This window comes from Stegostoma tigrinum, chromosome 1, assembly GCF_030684315.1.
Source record: "Stegostoma tigrinum isolate sSteTig4 chromosome 1, sSteTig4.hap1, whole genome shotgun sequence".
Lineage (NCBI taxonomy): Eukaryota > Metazoa > Chordata > Chondrichthyes > Orectolobiformes > Stegostomatidae > Stegostoma > Stegostoma tigrinum.
The window spans coordinates 119,882,247-119,908,027 of record NC_081354.1 but is presented as its reverse complement, the minus strand read 5'-3'; the positions used below and the strand labels follow the sequence as shown (position 1 = coordinate 119,908,027).

Sequence of the window (25,781 nt, the reverse complement as noted above, 5' to 3'; positions counted from 1 at the left end):
GTAGAGTGTAGGCTTGAAATCTTGTGGCAAGAAGTTCACCTCCTGTCTCCCCATTGTATGGACTCTATTTATAAGGCACAGGTCAGGCATTCGGTGGAAAACTCCTGCTTTTCTGGACCTTGCATGATTGGCACCACATTCACCAGCTTCAACATCTGCTCCCTTCACTATTGACGCTGAGGCAGCAAAGTGTATTATGTATAAGATGCATAGCAGTAACTCTCCCAGGGTCCCAGCCCCTTCCAAATCCATAATCTCTTACCTTTTAGAAGAATAGGACGGCAGAAGCATGGGTATGCCACAAACTGCAAGTTCTCTTCCAAGCTGCGCTCCATTCCATAGTGTTGTTCAGTCATTGTCACTGGGTCAAAATTCTACCACGCCTCACTGTGAAGCCTTGTAACTGTCCCTACGTGCCCAGGATTGCAGCGGTTTAAGAAGGCAGCTCACGAGCACCTTCTCTAGGGCAAATGGGGATGAACAAAAATATACTGACCTCAGCAGTGATGTCCACATCCCTTCAACAAATGACAATTACTCAATTGATCAAATGGAATAGTTTGAACCACCAAGTACTTTTCCTGTTTTTGTTTTGTGACTTTGGCAAAACTGAGTATTTTTAGTAATTAACATTTTGCATTCTTTTAATTGATTTTCAATGGTTAAGAGTGAATATATTGACATAATTGGGCTCTAATTGTTTTTCATTTACTTTAGATTCATTTTTTTTCTGATTGTGAATCTGAACTATGGCTGTTTCAAAGAAAAAAATAAGATTTTCACTGGAAAAAAAAATACTTGCAGAATGCTTGGGGATCTGTTACTAATTCAGTAGTTTACAAACAAACATCTTTTTCTTTAACCTGCTTGTTACCTGTAGATGTCTTTGAATTTAGGACAGAGCAGTTTGTTCCAGTAAGTATTCTATTATATGCATATTTGTAACTTTGAAAAAACATGTAAGTTTTCTTTGGTACTCCATATTGCATAAGGAATTTTAGTTGATGGTTGAGAGAAAGAAATCTCAATAGAACCAAAACCAAACTTCACTAAATGAGGTGACTAAAATCAGGGATTGTGCTAGATCTTGACCTGAAAATGCATGCTTAACAAGGGCACTGTTATTAATTTAGGCCAGTTGATTATAATTTGTAGAGTTATGTGAAGGACAGTTTTAGAACATAGAACATAGAACAGTACAGCACAGAACAGGCCCTTCAGCCCACAATGTTGTGCTGACCATTGATCCTCATGTATGCACCCTCAAATTTCTGTGACCATATACATGTCCAGCAGTCTCTTAAATGACCCCAATGACCTTGCTTCCACAACTGCTGCTGGCAACGCATTCCATGCTCTCACAACTCTCTGCGTAAAGAACCTGCCTCTGACATCCCCTCTATACTTTCCACCAACCAGCTTAAAACTATGACCCCTCGTGCTTGTATTTGCATTTGCATTTGCAAATACGTTTGTATTTGCATTTTTCAGTTTAGTAGTTACATTGTATCTACACATGTATTAATAAAACAACTGTGCAGATGCAAATTCCCACAAAATTAATTTAACCGTATTAATGAGACTGTTGTGGATTAATCATCAGAGTTAGAGGACTGTAAACTTATCACGACAAAATTGTACAAGAAACGTAGCTGCAAATTCTTTGTCCATAGATTTGTATTAACTTCAGAAATGTTTTTTCTTTATTTTTCTCTCCCTCTCCTAATATTAAAGGAACTGATTACTACTACACAGTTTGCTTTGTCTTGGAGGCAAAATGTATTGTGGCTATACACTAACCTCGCAATATGGTCGTAGTACGGATCAGAAACTTCAATTTGTCACGCCGACCAGATGTCCCAATCTGATCTAGTCCCATTTGCCAGCATTTGACCCATATCCTTCTAAACCATTTCTATTCATATACCCATCCAGATACCTTTTTTAAATGTTGCAATTGTACCTACCTCTGGTGATTTAGTTCTGCACCTCGGAACTAAATTGAAATGACACTTTTTCGAGTTTAATGGGTCTTATTTTTAGTGCTTCAAAATGTCTACACTGTGGTCCTAGCTCTAGCTTCCAGCACTTTTTACAACTTTGGTTTCTTTTTTCCAGGATTCAGACCAGGCTTAACAGTGAGCATCAAAAGTGCATAGACTGCGTTCAGAATTGCTAATGCATCATACACAGTGCTTGCAGAATTCAGGAAAATAGATGAATAGCTTAAAAAGCTACAATTATAAACTATTATACAGTCCAAATTACTACAGTGACAATATTTCAAACAAAATACTTCATTAGTTACGAAACAGTTTGAGACATTGAGGTTGTGAAATATTCTATGATTGAAATAGTTAACTTTTTTCGCCATACATTGAATTTCAAAATTCATATTTGTTCTTTGCTTTTTACAATTCAGCTTTTCATGATGAATGTCGAAACTTAGTGATTACAGCTTTAAAAAAAATATTCTAAAGGGAATGCAGTGAGACATAAATGTGTTATTATTGGTTTTATTATGAGGGGAGAATAATTTAAATATTCAAATCCCGGAAGTGAGGTCTTGTGGTGCAACACTTATTTCTAGGCATCTCAGGAGGACACTCCCCACAGAAATTTTTTTATTTTTGTCATTTTAATCCACTTTTCAGCATTTTGATGTTAATAGTTGTTACTGTTGTAAATGACTGAGCAGCTGTCAGTTAGTCCTTGTTTCTGTTGTTGAATAGTCATGGAATCACTAAAACACAGAAGATGGCCATTCAGCCTATCAGTACAATACTGGCCGTTTGTAGACCAATTTCAATCAGTCCCATTCTTACCTTTTCTCTCCTATTCCTGTAATTCCACAATTTTGTTTCTTAAATGTAACAACACATTCATCTTGGGTGTCAATTTAACATTTTTGTTTTGTTTAACATTGTTCTTTAACTACTCAAGCTATTCTGTGCTCTTTTCTGATCCAGAGCGCTGAATGCTATGTAGCCTTGTAAATTGTACAAAAGTAGTTGTTTTGGCTTTATAGTTACCATATAATGGGCATAATTTTTGTAGTGTTCTAGCCCAGCAGTGCAATAGCACAAGTTAAGTTAGAGATTCCTTTGAATTATTTAATCAAGTATCAACAAGGATCAAAAACACACAAATGAACAGCTCTCATTTAATATGCGTTTTTATCTTCCAACACCAGTCTACCTGTGAGAAGAAGGAAATTGAAAGCTTAGAAAAGGAAATTAAAGAATCTGTGACTAAGATTTAATAAAATTTGTGTTTATTAATATCTATGAAAAACATATGTAGATCCAAACCTGTTCCTTTCATTTGCAGCACCTTATGACAGACTTAAAAATCTGACAATAACATTAATTGTATTCAGTGCAGTCCATTATACATTTTGATTTTCTTCGATATCATTTAATCTAGCATGACTTTCTGTTTCTAATATCATAGATTTAATATGTGGCTCATCATCTCATTGATTATATGATAAAAGACAGTAAATTCCACTCTCATCTGACTCTCAACTGATTTACCTGTCGTTTTAAAAAAAGTTTAATATTTATTTTGAAGGCCATCTCACTGGTATGTATTGGCACTTGTTCCCATATTCATAGTTGCCCTGAGAAGGTAATGGTAGGCCTTTTCCTTGAGCCAGTGCAGTCAGTGTTGATACTTTTATAGTGATTTACAACTCAGGTGCTTGCTCGGAAACTTGTTAAGAGTGGATCACGTTGATGTATGGCAGCAGTCACATATAAGCAGTACTAAGAGAAGCAAGTTTACTTAATGAAAAAAATAAATCCTCAAATTGCCATACAGAGATTTGAACTGGCATCCATTGGGTTGCCAGTCTAGTAGCATGATTATTATACAGAGATTCCCTGACTTATTTTTTTCTGTCTGCTTCTTTGAATGGAGTACCACTTTTCCCACCCTCTTGTTCTTTGATGTGAATGATTTTTAGGATATAGTGTTTATTTCCGGGGCTATATTTTCCAATATCAGTTGTAGTATTGTGGAGCACTATTTTGGTCTTGCTCTTAATACTATATGCTTTTTAGTATTTATCTCCACTAATTTCTACAATAACGTGTACTTTCAAAACATATTCATCATCCCAAAAGAGATGGAAAAGCCCCCCTCTGTCTCTAAATAGTCCATTCCATTTTTGACTTTAATGTGCTTATAATAGCTATTACTATTTTCCATGGTGCTGACCTCCACTTCCTAATCTCATAGTTTAATTTTATATTTTCTAATTTTTTTGTCTATCATTTCTCCCTTTATATATCATATTTAAGCAAATTTATCTTTGCTGCACCCTCTTTATATATTTACCAAACCCAGCCTGTCTTCTAGTCAAAATATATATATTTTTAAATTCTTTGGTGTGATTTGGATGTCACCAGAAATGTCAGCATTTGTTGCCCATTCCTAATTCCCCTTGAACTAGGTGGCTTGCTATTCTATTTCAGAGTGTAGTGAAGAGTCAGCCGCATTTTTGCAGATTTGTGCTCGTGTAAACCAATCTAAATAATTGCTTCCCCTAAAACTTGCAAACCTGAAACTGATCCCTACTGTCGGCTTCCTGTTGACAAACCATCTTTCATCGATGATAAGTTTTCCCTTATGCCATGAGCTATTATTTTGTGTAATTGTCTTTTAATGTGTCATGTTTTCAAATAACATCAGTGAACTCAAGTACTTGACATCTGCCTTTGCCCATGAGAGCCATCTGGGCTTTGAACTCCCAGAGGATGCCCACCAAAGTCATCATAGTTGACAAGGGTCTAACAGTCAGCAGGCTGTATCCACCGTAGCTCTGTATGTTGGAGCTATACCTGATGGCAGGTGAAGAAATAAAGTAGAGATAACAAGTTGTAGAGCTGGATGAACACAGCAGGCCAACCAGCCTCAGAGGAGCAGGAAAGCTGACATTTCTGGTCTGGACCCTTCTTCCGAAAAAGATTACTGTGTGCCTTCTCTGTCGAATGTTCTGTCAGGAATGCCTCCTCTGTTGATTCTTCTGTCAGGAATGATTAGATAGTGCTTTCTCTAAGCTTGAGAGAAGCCTGTGTGAGCCAGTGATTCTCTCTTGAGAGCTGTTAACTCTGGCATATCGCAGTTAGTTCTCCTGTCTTCGTCCAATTGGCCCTTTCTTTATACTCTTGATGACATTATCAGTTTTTTACAAGAGGATTGGACCTGTGTTGTTAAAACCATCAGATTTAGATTTAATTGGTTTTGGTGTCTATGTGCCTGTCTCAAATTGATTGGCTCAGTTCAAATCTTGTGAAATCGGGTGCCCCCTCTGCTTACAGACTTACAAGCTGCTCATAGACTTTTTGAGATCTCTAAGCATAGAAAAAACACATTATCTTTTAAAGGGACCGTGCAATGCTTCTCCCCGCCATCTCCCCCAGCATTTTACAAACACCAAATTCTAACTTCCTGCCTCCCAATCCACAAGTACTGTGCCCAACTTCGTAACCATATTAAGTACTGATTTCATTGCAGTGATTCTGTTGTCATGCGGTATGCTGATGTAGCGTGCCAAAATGTCCATTATGATGAGTAATGTTCCTGGCTCCACTGGTCAGTGGATGCGGAGTTTCTGTAAGAAATCTGTACTGTCGTGACAGAAGATGTGGGTTCCTTCTACAGTGGATTTCAAGATGCCCAGAACATAGCCAGGGAGGTTCTCACATAGGGTCAGAAATCACACGACACCAAGTTATAGTCCGACAGGCTTATATCCAAAACAAGGTTTCGGAGCCTCAGTCCTTCCTCGGGTGTTAGTGAGAGAAGTAGTATCAGATACAGAATTTATAAGTAAAAGATCAAAGGGCCGCACCACTGATGATGTATTGAATAAACCCAAGATGCTGTCAAATCTTTAACCAGTTAGAAGGTTTTAATTGATTAACGTATATGTAAATCCCCGAATATCTTTCAAGTCACTCTCCTGAGAGAAATAAAGGTTTTATCGGTGTAAAGAAGAGATGACATTTTAGGTTAAACAGTGCATGTTAGGTGTGAAGCTAGGTGTGGAATCATTCTTGGCCACACACATCTCCATCAGGGATGGACACCTCAATATCTCACTCTACCACAAGCCTCCAGATAACCCCATGATGCTGCACTTCTTTAGCTTCCACCCTAAACGTATTAAAACAGCCATCCCCTATTAACAAGACCTATGCATACACAGGATCTGTTTGGATGAGGAAGAATGCAACAAAAAGACACCTGAAAATGTTGAAGGACACCCTCGTAGGAACAGGATACATGCCACGGTGAAAAATTGTAATGACCTCCTCGGAAGACAGACATAGGATATGATCAATAGGGTACTCTTCGTCATCCAGTACTTCCCAGGAGCCGAGAAATGACACCATGTTCTATGCAGCCTCAACACATTATCGATGATGATGAACACCTCGCCAATACCTTCCCCATGCCTCCACGTCTCGCCTTCAAACCTTAGACCCATTGTTTGCCGCAAACTACTCAGCGTTTAGGACAACATCGAGTGCAACATCATACAACCCTGTCATGGCAACCTCTGCAAAACATGTCAGATCATTGACATGAACCCTACCATCACGTGTGGGAACGCCACCAGCTACGTGCACGACAGGTGTTCGTATGACTCGGCAACATTGTTTATCTCATACGCTGCAGGCAAGGATGCCCGAAAGCATTGACGAAATCATGCAGAAGCTACGCCAACAGATGAATAGACACCATGCAACAATCACCAAACAGGAATGTTGGTTCCCAGTGGGGAAGCACTTCAGCACTCGAGGATTTTTGGCCTCGGATCTTCGGTAAGCGTCCTCCTAGGTGGATTTTGGGATACACAATAACACAGTCGTCAAGCAGAGGCTGATAGCCAAGTTTGGTACCCATGAATACTGCCTCACCTGGGATCTTGGGTTCATGTTGCACTACAGGTGACCCCACCACACTACACACACACACACTCACACAAACACACAGATTGTTTCTTCTATATACACATCCTCTCCGGCAAGACAATGCAGATGCATATGCGTACACACACGCACGCTCTCTCTCTTTCCCCCCCCCCCCCCCCCCACTTCAGAATGACAGCCAGAAGCACTATACTTGCAGATGACCACCTCCAGTTCCAAACTCATCACCAACCCTTGATTTTTTTAAGCTCACGTAGGCCATCACAGCAGGAGTCATCCTGTCTGCTTGTTCTGTTCCCGTTATTTCTCACTTCGCACTTGCAGAAATACATTATTCACTTTGGACCTGTTTTCTCTGCAGCTTTTAAACATACTTCGGGGTACTGCATTTGTGAAGATGTAGGTTATGTCTCCAACTTAGTAGTTTAGTTTGTGTTCACACTAACAGATGAGAGAGTGTTGATGCATGGCCTGTTCTACTTATGAAAGTTAATGACAGTTTATCCTGCTTTTTGGCATGTAGTTTAACGCTTTTGCAGCTGAAAGCTGGTCTGCACAATTTGACAAAATGCTAAATTGTGAACTTTGACACTAAGTGCCCTATAAGTTGTTAAGCCACGAGACATGTAATTCTGGTATGAATGTTGATGAAGGATTTAAAACTAAGCACATAAAGGAGAAAGAATGCTTTTACCAGCAGCTGATTCAAGATGGACATTGGTAAACAGATAGCAAAATTACCTTGTTCCAGAAATACTAAAGCAGCCCTTGTCCAAATACAGCAAGACCTGGACTGTATGCAGACTTGGGCTGACAAGAGACAATTAATACTCCCACCACAAAATTGACAGGCAATTTCCATCTCCAATAAGAGACAATCTAACCACTGCCCTTTAACATTCAATAGTGTTACCAGATCCCCCACTATCAACATCTTGAGGTTACCATTGATCAGAAACTGAACTCAATGTAAGTGCATTGGTGATAACAACAGGTCAGAAGCTAGGAATACTGCAGGGAGTAATACACCGACTCCCCATTATCCTGTCTACCATCTGCATGTCAGGAGTGTGATGAAAGACTGGCCGTTTGCCTGCATGGGTGCAGCTCCAACAACATTCTGTAAGCTTGCCACCATCCAAGAGATAACAGACCATTTGATTGGCACCACCTAAACAAACATCCATACTCTCCTCCACCAATACTCAGTAGCTGTAGAGTGTATCTACAAGATGAACTGCAGCATCTCCTAAACACATGACCACTGTCATTTTGAAAGACTAGCCTGAGAGTTCCCCTGCACGCCAATCATCATCCTAATTTGGAAGTATACATTGCTGGGTCAGAATCCTTTAATTCTTCCCATTTTTTAATTTTTTTTTTCCCACTCGTCAAGTTAGGCATTGCTGGCTGGCCAGTATTTATTGCCCTTTTGAAGGTGGTGGTGAGCTGCCTTCTTGAACAGCTGCAGCCCACCTGCTATAGTTAACACCCCTAATACCATACAGCACATGGACTGCTGTGGTTCAAGAAGGCAGTTCACAACGACCTTCACAAGGGCAATTAGAGACCATGAATAAATGCTAGCCAGCTAGTGACACCCATGTCCCACAAGTGAATAAAAATTACGGACATTGGAAAAGCTAGAATTATCATTTTGTACAAATGAAATATTGGTTATTTTGTTTTTCTTCTTTTGTGTTCATTTGTGTTGTTACAGTCAAGTAGCATAGTAACAGACCCTTTAGCCAACTCATCCTTGCCAACTAGGTTTCCTAAGCCAGGCTAGTCCCACTTGCCTGCGTTTGGCCCGTATCCCTCTCTTTAACCTTTCCCGTCCATGTACCTGTCCCAGTGTCTTTTAAATATTGTAATTGTACTCACCTCTACCACTTTGTCTGGCAGGTATACGCACCGCTGTCAGTGTGGAAAAGTTACCCCTCCGATCCTTTTTAAATGTTTCTTTTCTCATCTTAAACCTATGCTGTCTAGTTTTGGCCTTCCCTGCCTTGGGGAAAAGGTGTTAGCTGTTCAACTTATTCATTTGGAATATTCTGTTTGCCATTATTATTGAGTACAGGGTATCTTTAAACTGCTGTAATAACACTGCATAATTTATTTCCTTCTACAGTACTTGGAAAACATTTTCAGTCTGCTCTTCCACTTGCTTCAAGAAGTCACAGAATGTGATACAAAGATGCACGTTTTGCACGTAATTTCTTGTGTCATCGAAAGAGTTGGAATGCAGGTAATACTGTGGAAATGTGTACAAATGCAAAATGGATTTTAAAAATCTTTTAACATCAATGATCAAATTATCATAAATAGAAAACTTAATCAAACAGAAGTTGAATATTCAAGTACATTTTTCCCTCTCCACTTCACACTTTATTCTTTCCTTTTGATGATGAGTGAGCCATTGGAATATGATTTGATGCTAGTTGCTCAAACCCAGGAATTGAAGTATTTTGGATTGTAAACTGGCAACTGCTCCTGTTCATTCTACATGACCTTTTCTACACTTAGCTGTCAGTTTTGAATGGTTATTGAGTGCTGAATTAGTTCTTTTAATGGCCTATCAATTTGGAACAGAAAGCTAATGTATTTTTTCCCCATTTCTGAGGTGGGATGTAGAGGTTTAGTTAGACGCAGTTGCTTTTCTCAATAGATTTATGACATTTCTTCTGTAAGTCTTCTTAAAAAATGGGATTTTTACAGTTGTGATAACACTCACATTTAGACAAATTGCTGCTTTTCAGAGGTGCAGTTATGCACCAATGACAGTCTCATAAAGCGTTATTGATTGGAGCTGCTCATCTAAATGGTAGTTGATTACATGTTATTGCCTCATTTATTTAATGTTCATGGGGCCACTAGTTCTGCTGCTCAAATCCATTTGGCAGAAACTCAGTTGTTGGATCCTGACTCTCTTTTGTACATATGCCTTCAAACTTATAGAAAGGGTGAAAATGCAATCTTTTGCCAGCTAATGCTGCCAACCGGCAACTTCCAAATTTCAAAACTAAGCAAATAAAAACGGATTGCAGGCCTTTTTTAAAGCCAAGCTTGTATTCTCTTTATTCTCTATTCAAAAAATATTGAGTAACTTGCGTGATCCATATAGGGAAATGCAAACTGAGGACACACCCAGCTGAGAAGCTAATTTAAAATGACAACCTTGAGAGCTCTTTTCTTACTAAAAAATAGCTATCTGTTTTGTGTAAGAATGTTGTTGGCAGTAAATATTCCAAGACATAAAAGAAACAATTCTAATAAAAAGCAGGTGAATAAAACAGAAATATTTTGTTGAAGTACCTTTGACTGAATTTGTGAGGATGTTGACCTTAGACTTCTGCTATTTGCTGCCATACAAATCTTTTGGAAAAGCTGTCTGGGCGCATATTCTTAACGGGTTCACATGTTACTGCTTTCTGGGTTAAAGTAAGGAAACAAATGGAATGAGATACATATAGTGGCCCAGATTTGTGATTGTAATAAGACCAAAACTGTTGGCATTCACTGTATTTAGAATTATGAACCACCCAGCAACTTGTGGCATCTATATATATGTGTACAGTTCAAAGCAGGAATCCATAACTTGCTATCATTGATTTCCTGCAGATCTACAGGATACATTAAGCGAATCCCCACATGGAAATCTCTCCAAAAAATCAGTTGAACAAACATGAATGCCTATTTTTATGCTATTAAGACTCACTGTAAAAACCGTTGAAAGAACGGTGATTATTTGAGAAAGGCTTAACTTGTTTTTTAACAGTTACTGTATTGATAAGTGTTACTGAATTACGTATCTGTCCTTAGAAAAACTAATTTGTGGATTTTCCCTAAACTTCTCCACCACAAAAAAAATTCACATTTTTTAAAATGTTTGATATTTCCACTTGTACCTCAATCTCCTGCGTCTGTCCCAGTCTTTGTTTTGCTGTCAGTAATCTGATTATTTGCTGACTTTGAGAATTATTCGCTGTGACTAGCCGCTTAGCCTGTTTGATGACAGCACTGTTGTTAGGAGCTAGAAATTCCCTTGAATTGATATTGGCCTGAACTTAATGTTAGTGAAAATAAGGTTACTTGATTGCTTTGGGCTTCTTAGTGCTCAGCAGCATGTTTCATTACCAATTGCAAAATTCAGCACAGTAAAAGTATGAATAGTAGTCACAGATGTAGGAAGGAAAGATCAGTCTAATCATCCAAGATGGCATTTCTTTCGGATAATTATATTCCAAATGAATTTTGGTTCACTGCAAGATATATTTAGTCAGACTTAACAGAGACAAATGAATATTCAGGTCCAATTTAAATGATACAAAAGAAAAAAAAACTACTCTTTCTGTAAGTATTAATCATATGGAAAATTATCCACTCATCTGCAGGTACAGCGTCACCATTGTCTTTCTGCAGAGGATCATGTTGTTTTTGTTGGTACGCTTCCGGCCTTCCAGACTAGGGGACACCAGGAGAACTTTAGTATATATTTTTCTGGGAATGCCAGTTTAAAATCTGAGTAGCTTTATTTTCTTACAGGCCCTTTTTAAAACATTATTTCAGTAGTGACTTTTAGAGAAGAGTCATTTATATCCATGTTGTTGTCAAACTTCTGGTCAAATAAAAAAAGATGATACAAATTGTTGGATAACATTAGATGAGTGGATGCAGTCAAGCCAAACAATTCATGTGAGTGGACTTGTGTTGATGGGCACTTTGGTCAGGTTCAACAGCATAACACAGGAAGGACTTCAGAACTACGTGTTTCCATCTGCACTGGGTGATCAAAGTTTAGGGTGTAGAACAGGTGTATTCCAGAAATCAAGCAGCCACCACTTCAGGTAGATAGTCTTACAGCAAGTGATCTTTTACACATCTATTTGAAAGGTGGAAGGACAATCTTTCTCCAATCTCTATTCAAAGGTGATCAGCCTCTAATTCTGTGTAGTTTTTTTCCATATGATTGATACTTCCAGAAAGATTAGTATTTTTTTCCTTTGTGTCATTTAAATTGGGCCTGAATATTAATCTTCAAAATTGCTAGATTTTGAACTTTAACAGTAGGGCATCGTATCAAAAACTGCATGATCCATCTAGAAACCCAGACTAATGTTTTCTGAACATGAGTTTAAATTTCACCATTGAAGATGACGAGATTTCAATTCAATAAAAAGCTGGCCTATTTGTGCCCATGCAACTGCTGTCATTTACTATGAAAAAGTCTATCTGGTTCACTGATGCCCTTTAGGGATGGAAATATGCTGACCTTGCCTGGTCTGGTCTACATGTGACTTCAGACCGTCAGCAATGTGGTTGATACTTGACTTCCCTCAGGGCAATTAGGATTAGGCTGTAAATGTTGGCCTAGCTAGCATGATGCACATGCAATGAACGAGTATTAAAAAAAGCACATGGAATAGACTTTGTGAGAATGATGGAATCAAACGCCTGGCAGTCACACTTTATCACTTACTTTGTGTTTTCATCCAAATTCAATTGCTACTTCCAATAAAGAAAATCTCAAGGCTGATTGTCAGAAGCCAGAGTCCATTATGAGCAAATTGAATGCAACAGTATTTAATGGAATTGGTTACTGAGGGTTTCTTCAGAACAATGTATCAGGAATATGCCAACATATATACATACTGGTCTTTTGAATGATATCAATTTTGCAAGAAATAGTGTGCAACTTTTATTTGGCATATTTTTGATCTTTCATGTGATTTTTCCTATTAAGTTTTAATACCTAGCAACTTCAAATGAGAAAAATGCCCAAGGTGAAGGACAGAATGGGTGCTGTGACAAAGCAGATTTTGGGATGTAGCTGTCGAAGAGGTTTTCAGTGTGCATTTCATTTAGTCAAAACTGCTACCAAAATCAAATGATTAATTTACCGTGGAGGAAACTGATTGCAGTATCTTTTACAGCAGCCTACCTACTAATCTTAATTTGAAGTATTTAAACTTACCATTAGGTAGCTTTTATAGTTGTCTTCAATGTGATTTAAGGTTTTGAAATATCTTATGACCATTCTCATGTTTGATGTTTTGGACATTTTATGAGCTATTAATCAAGGTTTTTTTAAAAATTTAGATTCGACCTTATGTTGGATGTTTGGTGCAATATTTACCTTTGCTTTGGAAGCAATCTGAAGATCACAATATGCTGCGATGTGCAATTCTTACCACACTAATTCATCTCGTCCAGGTGATTATTAATACGATAATAATCTTTTCACTAGATTTAGAATTATATTAAATTCCATTCAGCAGTTCTAGGAGCTGAGCTCTGCATAATATCAAGAACACTGGGTAATGTTGTAGTAATCTAGCTAACTGTTAACTTCTATGGTCAGAAATAAAGAATCTAATCACATGTAGATCAAAAATGTGTCTAGATCCACTTTAGATGTGGCCCCCATTGTTCCCTGTGCTAAAGAATTCCAAAGGTTACTGAGGAAAAAATGCTATCACATTGTTGAATTTAATAGGAGACTACTCATTATGGAACTGTGTCCAACTAGTTCCAGATTCAGCTACCAGGAGAAACGTCCTGTTGACGTCCGCCTGTCCAGCCCCATCAGAAACTTACGTTTCAAAAATATCATTTCTCATTTTCCTAAGCAACAATAAGTATAGGCCCAATTTTGACAAACTTTTCCACATAAGACAAGTCCTTTATTCCAAATATCAACCTAGCGAGCATTCTCTAAATTGCCTACAGTGCACGTACAGGAGACCAAAATTGTCGAGGTCACGCGAGATATACTTTCACCAATGTTCTGTACAGTTGTACCAAGACTTCCCTATACTTACACTGCATCACATGTGCAATATAAGCCAACATTCAGTTTGCCAACCAAATATTTACTGAACCTGCATGCTCGTTTCATGTATGTCATGTACAAGAGCATCCAGATCCCTCCTAAGCACAGTATGTTTTAGTGTCTCTCTGTTTAAATACGATATGACTATTCTTGCAAAAGTAATAGATAACCTCTCCTTTTCTCACATTAACTCCATCTGCCCACTCGATTAATGTTCTGATGTCTTTTCAGACTCATTGTGTCCTCCACACAACCTGCTTTTCAACATACCTTTTGTGTCATCAGATTTGATTACAATGCAGTTTGTGCTTGCTCCAAGTCATTGACATAATAGTCAATAATTGAAGCCCCAACACTGGTTCCATGGCACCCCGAAAGGTACAGCTTGCCAGCTGGGAAATTGGTGCAATTACCCTGGCTTTGTTTCCTGTTAGTTAGCCATTGCACTTTCCGTGATAATATATCACCCCCAATTCCGTGAGTTATTAGCTTAAGTACTAACCTTGTATGCATCACCAGATTTGAAAGTGTTTCAGAATTCCAAACTCTGTCATCTATTGGTTCATGGTTTGATTTATTATTGTCAAATGTATCAAGATGCAATGAAAAGTATTGTTTTGCGTGTTAACCAAACAAATCATACATTACATAAGTTCATCAGGATAATGCAACAGAATGCAGAATACAGTGTACAGCAACAGTGAAGGTGCAGAGAAAGATCAACTGTAATATATGAGAGATCAGTTCATAAGTCTGATAACATTAGGAAGTAGCTATTGTTGAATCTGTTGGTAAGTATTTTAAAACTTTTGTGTTGATGGAAGATGGTGGGAGAGAATAAAATCTGGGTGGAAGGAGTTTTTTTTTTAATGTTGGCCACATTCCTGAGGCAGCAGAAATTGTAGATGGAGTCACTGGACTGAAATCTGGTTTTCGTAATGGACTGGGCCATGTTCGCCATTCTATAATTTCTTGCGGTCTTGGGCAGAACAGTCACCAAACTAAGCGGTGATACATATGGACAGGATGCTTTCCACAGTGCATCGATAAAAATTGGTAAGAATCACTGGTGACATGTCAAATTTTCTTAGCCTTCTGAGGAAGTAGGTGTTGGTGTGCATTCTTAGCTGTAGATTCAATGAGAATGGACCAGGATAGATTGTTAGTGATATTTACTCCTAGCAACTTGAAACTCTCAATCACTTCCACCTCAGCAACATTGTCACAGGCAGGGATGTATTCTCTACTCTTTTCCTGAAATCGATAACCAGTTCCTTAGTTTTGCTGACATTGAGAGAGAGATTGTTGTCTTTGTACCATGCCACTAAGCTGTCTTTCTCCTTCCAATATGCTGTCACGTTATCTGAGATCTGACCCACTATGGTAATGCCATCAGCAAGTTTGTAAATGAGATTAGAGCTGAATTTGGCCAGACGGGCATGAATGTATGGGAGTATAGTAAGACTCTGTACGCAACCCTGCAGGTCACTGGTGTGGAGGATTATTGTGGAGGAGGTGTTGTCACCTATCCTGATTGCAGTCTGTAGGCCAAGAAGTTGACGATCCAGTTGCAGAGGGGGGAGTTTGGTCTTGGAGTTTGGAACGAGTTTGGCTGGAATTATGGTGTTGAAGGTGAGCCAAAGTCAATAGATAGGAGTCTGACTTGGTTATCCATGTTATCCAGATGTTCCTGGAAATAGTCCAATCTTATTGCATTTTGAACGTTGACACATTCGGTATCTGAGAAGTCACAAATAATGATCAACATTGTGCAACCATCAGCAAACATCCTCACTTTTGATGTTATTGAGGTGGAAAGGTCATTAATAAAGCAGCAGAAGATGGTTGTTCCTAGGACACTACCCTGAGAACCTCCTGCAGAGGTGTCCTGGAGCTAAAATGATTGACCAGCAGCCACAGCCATCTTCCTGTGTGCCAGGTATGACTCCAACCAGCAGAGAGATTACCTCCTGATTTCCATTCATTCCAATTTAGCTAGGGCTTCTTTCTACCACAGTTAGTTGAATGCAACCTTGATGTCAAGGGATGCCACTCTCACCCCAGCTCTGCAATTCAGCTCTTCTGTCTATGTTTGAACCAAGGCTGTAATGAGGTTTGGATCTGAGGGGTTCTTGTAGAACGCAAACTGGGCATGAGTAAACAGATTATTGCAGAACAGGTTCTCCTTGATAGCACTGTTGAAGCCTTCCATTTCTTTACTAGGATGTAGTTAAACTCTCCTGTAGACTTTGCTTATGTAATGTTTCTTTCCTTTGTATCCATGATGAAGCACTCTGCAATGTCCTCCTATCTATGTAATTGGCCCCATTTATTTTCTTATAGTCCTGTGAATATTTTTCTTTAGTTCTTCTGTTTCTTCTGTTTGCTGTTGTCATCTCTAATTAAGACAAGTAATATCAATATCCTGGTACTTTCTGACTGTGTTGTAACCTGCCAGTCATGTTGCTAATGTACACGTTTCAGTTATTCCTATTTCACCTGGTTTCTTGATGGATTATGGCCAGTTTTATTTGGATACATTGTTTACTGCTGCATGAATGGTTCATTCATCTTTGCTCATTCTTTTCATTTAATTCTTGAGCATTCATTTTGCATTTATGACCAATAATTGCATAAATTATTGAAGTAGTTAACGTAAAATATTTTAAGGATGACAGGACAGTTAATGTGCCATGGCTGCAACAACTGGAAATTCGTGAATGCTCTGTGATCCAGAGCAAACACAACTACAGTAAGTTTTTACAGCTCACACTGCTTTGGTGCAGCGTTTATGAGCTGGGCAGGGGAAGTGTTATTTAGACATTTTGCCAGAAGTCTCTCAACACCAGGTTATAGTCCAATAGGTTTATTTGAAATCACAAGATTTTGGAGCACTGCTGCTTTATCATGTGACATGAACTGATGAAGGAGCAGCGTTCCGATAGCTTGTGATTTCAAATAGACCTGTTGGACTATAACCTGGTGTTGTGTGACGTTAACTTTGTCCACCCCAGTCCAATACTGACACCTCCACATCACAGATATTTTGGAGCAGGAGGCAGTTGTATGCTTTCCGATATGGCCTTCTGATTTGCCTAAATGTTTACAGAAAGCACAGGGTATGACTGTGAGTGAGGCACTTAAGGTGATCCTCATGGCAAGTGTACAGAGACCTCAGCCTTTATAGTTGTTCAGCAGATATCAGATTTTTCAGCTTGATTGGATCAGATGGGGTCTGCGGGGCAGATGGGCAACTCACGCTAGCCCTGTATGGTATATGAAGCCGTTCAAGTTCAGGGCACAAAAAACGTCCTCATTGAAACAAGGGACAGTTTACCGAAGAAGATTTGAAACTGTTCTTAGCAGCAAATAGCAAGATTCCAGATGGCAGTACTACTTGCTAGATGCCTAGGTATAGAGACGGATTTAGGATGGGAGGCAGAGAACTCTGGTATTGATACCAACACTATAGGTAAGATGAGGAAAGAGGCTCTGCTTAATCAATATGAGGAGCTGGGACTAAATTAAGACACAGAATCTCAAAAATAATAATTTCTGGATTATTAGCTGACATTTGTGCAAATTGACATAGGGAAAATAAGGTTAGAGATGTGTACATCCAAGAGAAATTGTTTCTGGTTTGTGGGGTACTGGCATCAGTGGGAAAAGTGGGAATTGTACCATGGGGATAGCCTCCACCTGAGTCATGCTGGTGCTAGTGCATGTAAGGAGAGGGGCTTTTAAACTAAATACGAGGAGCAAAGAAAGATACTGCTAGAGTAGAGACGAGTCAGGAGAAAAAGTTTGAGTATGACAAATAATAGAGTGTCCAAATCTAAGGGTGAATCAACAGATATGGGTAGAGGTTAAACAAGAGTATGAACTGAAGGCTCTGTGTATGAATGCACGTAACATTCAAACCCAGATGGATGAATTGAGGCTACAAATAGAAATAAATATGATCTGAAAACTTTATTGCATTGATATGGCTTCTGGCTGGATTTGGATCTGAATATTGAAGTGTGCATGACCGATATGAAGGCTAGAAAATGAGGCAAAGGTGGATGGGTCGGTTTTTTTGGATAATGTGATATTGTACACTGGAGAGGGTTGACATAATTTCAGGAAACAAGGATGTGAAAATGGTTTGGGTAGAGAGATACAAAATCATAAAAGCAAGAAGTCTTTTGTGTAATAGTGTACATGCTACCTGATAGGGTGGAGCATAAAGGAAGAACTGATAGAGCCCTGTCAGAAAGCATGGCAGTTAGTTATGGGTAATAATATTCGAAATATAACCTGGATTAATGAGTTGGACAAGGGTAGCCATATGTGGGTTTTTGGAAGCGTTTCCTATTACAGCATGTTCTGGATCTGACTTACTCACAGGCTGTACCAGACCTGATATTTTGCAAGGAAATTGGATTAATTAATGAACTTACAGTTCAGGCACACGAGGTAGCACCAACTGTAATATGGTTAAATTCTGCAGTTAGTTTGAGGGAGAGAGGTGTGGGTCCAAGACTAATGTTTTAAATATCAACAAGGTCAAGGATGAGGGCATGAAAATGAAGTAAACTGAAGTGAACAAGTAAGGAAGGTCGGAGGTTTCTGAAGTAGGGAAACAATTGGAAAATATTGAGGGACAGAATTAATTTCTTCTTGCAGGAGCATGAATTAATCAAGGATTTTGTAAGGGTCAGGTCATGTCCAATAAACTTGATGGAACTTCCTGAAGAGGTGACTGTGTTGTCCAGTTGATATAGTGTATGTGGACTTCACTAAGCTTTTGGCAGGATCTTGTCTAGCAGGCTTGTTAAGAAACCCATATATCCAGGGTATTTTGGTAAATTGGGTCTGAAATTAGCTCACTGGCAGGGAGGAGAATGTGTTTTTGTAACAGTAAGCTTTTGTCCAATGGCATACAACAGGGTTCAGTACTGGATCCCTTGCTGTTCATGTTTACGTTAATGATCTAGGTATGAATGTAGGAGGTAAAACCAGTAAGTTCACAGTTAACATAAACATTAGTGGTATAGTACATAGCAAATAGAAAACCCTTAGAGTATAGGGCGATATAGATGGGCTGGACAGTTGGGCTGAAAGTGTCAAGTGGAACTTAATCCTGAAAAGTGAGGTGATTAATTTTGGGAAGATGAACAAAGATGGGGAGTGCAAAGGATCTGTCAAAATAGTCGAGAACCATTTAGACAATGATCAGAAAAGCATTTGGCATTCAAGGTTATGGGCTGAGTACTGGAAAATGGAATTAAAATAGATGGATGTTTTGTTGACCACCACGGGCATGATGGGCTGAACGGCCTTTCTATGCTGTAAAAACTTTGATTCTGTAGGTTGATAGAAATGCAGGTGGACCTTGTTATGCATGTCCGTAGATCCTTGAAGACAGCAGGACATGCAGGTGAGGTGTTTAAGAAAGTACAAGTCAAAGCATTGGATGCAAGAATAAGGAGACCATGATGGAGCTATATTTAATGTTAGGCTGCGTCTGGAGTACTGTGTGCAGTACTGGTTTTCATACTTGAGGAAGGATGTGATCATACTATGAGAGGAAACTTACTGGAATGTTGCCTGGCCTGGAGTGATTCAGCTATGAAGAGAAGCTAGATTAGATGAGATTCTTTTCTTCAGAGCAGAAGACCCTGAGGGAGGACCTGACTGATGTGTATATGGTTCAAAGATGGAGTGGATAAGGATGAACTTTCCCCTTAGTACAGAGGTCAGTAACCAGATGGCACAGTGCTAAAATAAAGAGCAGGTGGTTCAGAGGGATTTGAGGAAACTTCCCCCCCTCCCCCCCCAGAGGATTGTGGGTAATTGGACCTCACTACCTAAAAGGGTGGTAGTTGTAGGGACTCTCAAAAGATTTAAAGGCTAATTAGATGAACACTTCAAATGCCATAGCACACAAAGCTATGAGTCAAGTACTAAAAAGTGGGATTAGAATAAATGCATATTTGGTGTCTGGCATGAACATGATTGGCTGAAGGGCCTTTTTTCTATGGATTCTAATAGAAAGAATGCAAACAAAGTAAATTGTTTAAATGGTGAAAGTGTGCAGAACACCTCAAGTCAGACCTCCAGCCAGAAAAACACACTCCCCTTTGCCTTCTATCGGCAGCTAATTCTGAATCCACGCAGCCAAGCCACCGTGGATCTCATGCAACTTAATCTTCGGGATGAGTCTACCACAAGGAACCTTGTCAAAAGCTTTACAAGTTTATGTAGACAACATCCACTGCTGAAACCTCATAAATCACCTTCATCGCTTCCTCAAAAAATTCAGTCAAGCTAGTAAGACATGACATGTCCTTCAAAAAGCCATGCTGATTGTCCCTAATTCGGCCATGCTTTTCCAAATGCATGTAAAACCTATCCTTTAGAATTCTCTGCAATAGCTTCCCAACCACTGATGTGAGACTCAGTGGCTTATAGTTTTCTGTACTATCCGTACTTCCCTTCTTGAACAGAGGAACAACATTAGCAACATGCCAGTCTTCTCCAGTAGCTAGCGAGGATACAGAGATCTTTGTCAAAGCCCCAGCAATTTCCTCTTTTGCCTCTTTCAAAAATTGGTAGTAGATAACATCGAGCCCTGGGGACTTATCCACCTTAATGCTCTTGAAGAGAACGAACATCACTTATTCTTTATCTCAAAACACCGTAGCATATTAGTATGCTCCATATAAGTCTCACGACCCTCCATGTCCTTTTCCTTGGTGTATACTGATGCAAAGTACTCATTTAGGACCTCACCCACGTTCTTTGCCTCCGAGCACAAGTTCCCTCCTTTTTCCATGACGGGTCTTACATTCTCCCTTGTTGTCCTCTTGTTTTAATGTATGTATCGAATGCCTTAGAATTCTCTTTAACCCTACTTTTTGAGGTCATTTCATGGCCTCCTCCTTGCTGTCCTAATTCCCTGCTTGAGTTCTTTTCTACTTTCTTTATTTTCCTCACAACCCCAGTCCAATTTTCAAATTCCTAATCCTTACATGCGCTTCTTTCTCTCTTTTGACTAAATTCATAACCTACCCTGTTATTCAGGCGTCCGTTACCTTGCCACCCTTGCTGTTTCTCCTTACTGGAACATGCCGGTCCTGAACTTTCATCAGCAGGTCTTTGAACAATTCCCACATGTCAAGTGTGGACTTGCCTGATAACAGAACCTCCCAATTAACACACTCTAGCTCTTGCCTAATGCTGATGTAATTTGCCCCTTCCCAGTTTTGTACTTTCGCACAAGGTCCTGACTTACCTTTATTCATGGCTATCTTAAAACTTAAGGAGTTGTGACACTGTTTCCAAAATGCTCTCCCACTGAAAGCTCAGTCACCTGGCCAGGCTTATTTGCCAATACAAGGCCCAGTGTCATCCCTCCTTTAGTTGGATTATCCACATAAAGTTTCAAGAAATCCCCTTGGATGCACTTAAGAAATTCTGCCCCTTCTAAGCCTCTTGCTGTAAGGCAGGCCCAGTCAATATTGGGGAAGTTAAAGCTATCTACTGACAGCTCTGTTTTTGTTGCACCTTTCCATAATCTGCCTACATATTTGTTGCTCGATGTCTCAGTGGGTGTTGGGGGCCAATTGGATGTACTATCAGAGTGATTACACCCATCTTATTTTTGAACTCTAGTTATATTGCCTCAGTGGATGAGTCCATCAGTATGTCCTTTCTGAGTGCAGGTGCAACATTTTCCCTGATTAGTAATGCATCTCCTCCACCTCTCTTACCTCCTTCTCTATCTCATCTATAATAATGCAACCCTAGAATGTTGAGCAGCAGGTCCTGTTCTCTATTCTCTATTCTCTCCTCTCCCACACCACCCCCCCCTCCCCCACCCCCGCCGCCGCACCAACAACCAAGTCTCTGTAATGGTTGCAACACAATTGTCCCACATACTGATCCAGGCCTTAGGCTCACACTTCAGCCCATTGGTGCCATTGTGCTCATTTACGTGTTTCTGCTCGTCCTTCCTTTCTGATTTACTGATCCTAATATGCACCTTCCCTTCCATCCCCCATTGTTGACCTGCTGCTCTGGTTCCCAGCCCCCGCCACTCTAGTTTAAACCCTCCCGAGTAGCACTAGCGAACCTCCCTACTGTTGGTTCCCATCCAGTTTAGGTGCAACCTGTCCCTCTTGCATGTCACCCCTGCACCAGAAGAGGTGCCAATGATCCAAGAACCTGAAACACTGCCTCCTGCACCAGCTCCTCAGCCACGCAATCATCTGTCCTACCTTTCTATTCCTTGCCTCACCAACATATCACACTTGTAGTAACCCAGAGATGACTATCTTTGAGGCCCTGCTTTTCAGCCTCTTTCCTAACTCCCTGTACTCACTCTGCAGGACCTCATCTTTCTTTCAACCTGTATTGTTGGTACCAATGTGCACAGTGACATCGGGCTGCTCATCCTCCCTCTCAAGAATTTCACGCACCTGCTCAGAGATGTTTTCCTTGCTCCACTGATTGTTCATGGTGACTAAGTTGACTTGTCCCAGGATGCTTCTCAGCACAGTCTTTCAGCTGTCCTCTATTGGATTGCAAAGAGTTATCCAACAGTGTTCCCTCTAAAGGCTTTGTGATCAGTGTCGGCACTCCTGGTTCCGGAAGTCACTGCACAGCCTGAAAGAAGATTTGAGGATGGCTTAACCATTAGCACGTACAACAAGTAATTATGTAAGCTTGTGCGTACACAATTATGTAATTATGAATGTTACCATTATTGCAAAAACAACTGAGCTGATGCTTCAGCTATAGGTTGCATCGGTGAGACAACATCTGGAGTACTGTGTGCGTTATTATTAAAGGAAGAATATAAGTTTGTTAGAAGTGGTTCAGAGACTGTTTACTTAACTAATGCCTATAAATTTTGGATTTTCGTTAGAGAAAAGGCTGGATATGGTACATTTGTATCTGTTAAGCTTGCATGTAAGAGGGGACTTGGTTGATGGATAGAAGGCTATGAGAGGACTGGACAGGGGTATGTGTGAAAAGGATGTTTTGGTAAACTCTAGATGACTAGAAATCCTGTCCCATTTAAGATGAAGATAAGGAGAATTGAGAATCTTCGGAACATGCCCGGAAGCAGTGCCTTTCAATATTTTTAAGGTAAAAGTAGATTCATTCCTGGTTACCTTTCACCCCCTTATTTTAGGCACATAGGCTGCAATGTGGGACCAGTGTGTTCCAAACCATGTACTTGTAGGTTCATACTTTTAATAATGTTTTTGCTTTCTGATTGTATGTGTTACCCCTTTCTTTAGATTTGTCTGTCATTTATTCTTGTTGCTTTTTTTATAGTCATGGTATTTTCACCAGCTATAGCTATGTATAATGCATATTCATCACTTTTGAGTAATTTTTCAGGAAATAAATGTGCATTATATTTGGAGAGATGCATAATGCCTGTGTATATGAATATATATGTATGTTCTTCATTTTCTCTAGCTATGAAGTCAATTTACTTGTTGACTTTTCAGACTTTTCTTATCTCTAGGGTTTGGGAGCAGACAGCAAAAATCTCTACCCATTCTTGCTTCCAATCATTCAGCTGAGCACAGATGTTTCTCAGCCACCTCATGTTTACCTGCTGGAGGATGGTTTAGAATTGTGGTGAGTAGATCTTATGACAAAACTCTTAGTTTTTATTGTTAATTCAATCTACAAAGTATTGATACAGCATTATGCACTATCAGTCATGGTCATGCTTGATAGATTGGTATTGCTGATGTAATTTCTGAGCTGACCTGCATAGCAAATTATGAACAAAAATTTCTATTAAGTTGCTTTTCTATTCACACCTCTGTTTCAATTAAGTTTTTATTTCAATGTGGAGGCATCGTTTTGGGACTAAAATTCATATCTCAGATGCTGAACGAGGGTAGAATCTGAGTACAGAGCGTATACAGATGACGACAGGCCAATTCTTTTTGCCCATCCATAATTGTCTAGAGGGTAGTTGAGAGTCAACAACATTGCTGTGTCACTGGAGTCACATGTAGGCTAGATCACACAAGGACAGCAATTTCTTTTCCTAAAGGACAGTAGTGAATCAGATGAGTTTTTTTTTAAACCAACTATTGACAGTGATCTCATGCTCACCAGACCCTTAATTACAGATTTTTATCAGATTCATATTCTACCATCTGCCATGGTGGGCTTTCAAACTGGGTCCCCAGAACATTAAATGAGTCTCTGGATCAGTAGTCTAACAATAACACCACTAGACTATCACCTCTGATTTCCACTGTCTGCATTTTTGCATTTTTCTCTATAGCTTTGCCAACGTTTTCAAAACAAAACATAAACAATTACGGAGAAAATCAAAAGCACAACTCCCTCTCTGAATAGGCTGTGTTTGGAGCACGGTTGATAATGGGATTAATGCACTATCAGATTTGTAATGTTATGCTTTATCTTACAAATTCGTTAAGGTGCCCATGTCAGTTTAAAAGAACTGTTAAGTACAAATTTTGGTACCGGACATTGAATTATTTTGAGATAATAAAATGTGAGGCTGGATGAACACAGCAGGCCAAGCAGCATCTCAGGAGCACAAAAGCTGACGTTTCGGGCCTAGAGCTCTGATGAAGGGTCTAGGCCCGAAACGTCAGCTTTTGTGCTCCTGAGATGCTGCTTGGCCTGCTGTGTTCATCCAGCCTCACATTTTACATATTACCAGAGATTTTTATTTTGTATTCGTCAGGGCAAATGCAAGAATATCGAACTCTAAATGATCATAACTGATCATACTACTGGAGAAAGGCTGCAGCTTAGCTGGCAAGTCATCTAGGCATTGCCTTTGAGAATGTAGATCTATTTCTGTTAATGCAGATAAGTGAACTTTATCTTCTCAAAACTCACAAGTGAACTTTAAATTAGCAGCTGCTAGCAAAGATTTCCTTTCACATGTTAATGCTGCCCACCCCCACTCAATTTCACTTTTCAGACAGAACGATCTGACTTTCTTCCTTTCCTTGACACATTAATTAAGAAATTTGCAATTGTGTTTTCCACTACTGTCTACATTGAGCTTACCTCCACTAGTCAGTATACACATTGGGATCTGTTTAAAGCTCTTTGCACTATTATCAACGCTCTTGTGAATAGGGCCCATTCCATTTGCTCACCTTACAAGTTTGCCGCAGAAAAAGAGCATATCTCATGGAGCAGTGGCTATCTTGATTAGATCACTGTCCAGCAAACTTGCAAATCAGCCAAGGACTGGTACTTTTGAACTTAAAAAGTGTCTTATCTACCTAATATTATCCTGGAAAGGCAAAGACTAGAATAAATCTCAGTCTTAAATTGATCCCCCCCTTTATTCCGAGACAATGCGCCTGGTCCTAGACATTTCCGTGAGGGGAGACATCCTATCGGCATTTATCCTATCAAGCCCCTTAAGAATCCTATGTTTCAACGAGCACCTCTCATTTCTTTAAATTCCGGGGATTGGAATCCAAACCTGTTTATCCTTTGCTTATAAGACAGCTCCTTCACACCAGGAGTCATCTGAGTGAATCTTCTCTGAACTGTCTTCAATGAAAAAAATCTTTACTTAAATAAGAACACCAAAACTGCTCTCAGTACTCTGCATGTAGTCTCGCCAGCAGTAAGACTTCCCTACTCATATATTCCAAACCCCTTGAAATAAGAGCCAGTGTTCCTTTAGGCTTTCGGATTCTTGATGCACCTGTGGTGCTAGCTTTGTATGTTTCATGCACGAGTTCCCCCCTACTCCCCTGGAATTGCAGCTTTGTGCAGTTTTTCTTTGTTTATATAATGTTTTATTCTTTTATTCTCCCTTCCAAATTGAACAGCTTCACACTTATCATGTTATACTCAATTTGCCAACATTTTGCCCACTTAACCTATCAATATCTTTCCGTGAACTGCTTGTATCCCTCTTGCCTTTCCACCTATTTTTGTGTGGCCTGGCTATGGTACATCACTTCCTTCCTCCAAGTCAATATTATATA

At 39.5% G+C, this 25,781-nt stretch overlaps 1 protein-coding gene across 2 annotated transcripts in view; it reads left to right on the top strand.

Moving 5' to 3' along the window:
- ipo11 (importin 11) overlaps nucleotides 1-25,781 on the top strand; it is a 417,913-nt gene that overhangs the window by 163,361 nt on the left and 228,771 nt on the right. For both annotated transcript variants that reach the window (XM_048538184.1, XM_048538176.1), the window contains exons 18-21: nucleotides 875-915; nucleotides 9,073-9,189; nucleotides 13,041-13,154; nucleotides 23,300-23,415. In XM_048538184.1, the coding sequence (XP_048394141.1) occupies nucleotides 875-915; nucleotides 9,073-9,189; nucleotides 13,041-13,154; nucleotides 23,300-23,415 (388 nt within the window). The remainder of the gene's footprint in view (nucleotides 1-874; nucleotides 916-9,072; nucleotides 9,190-13,040; nucleotides 13,155-23,299; nucleotides 23,416-25,781) is intronic.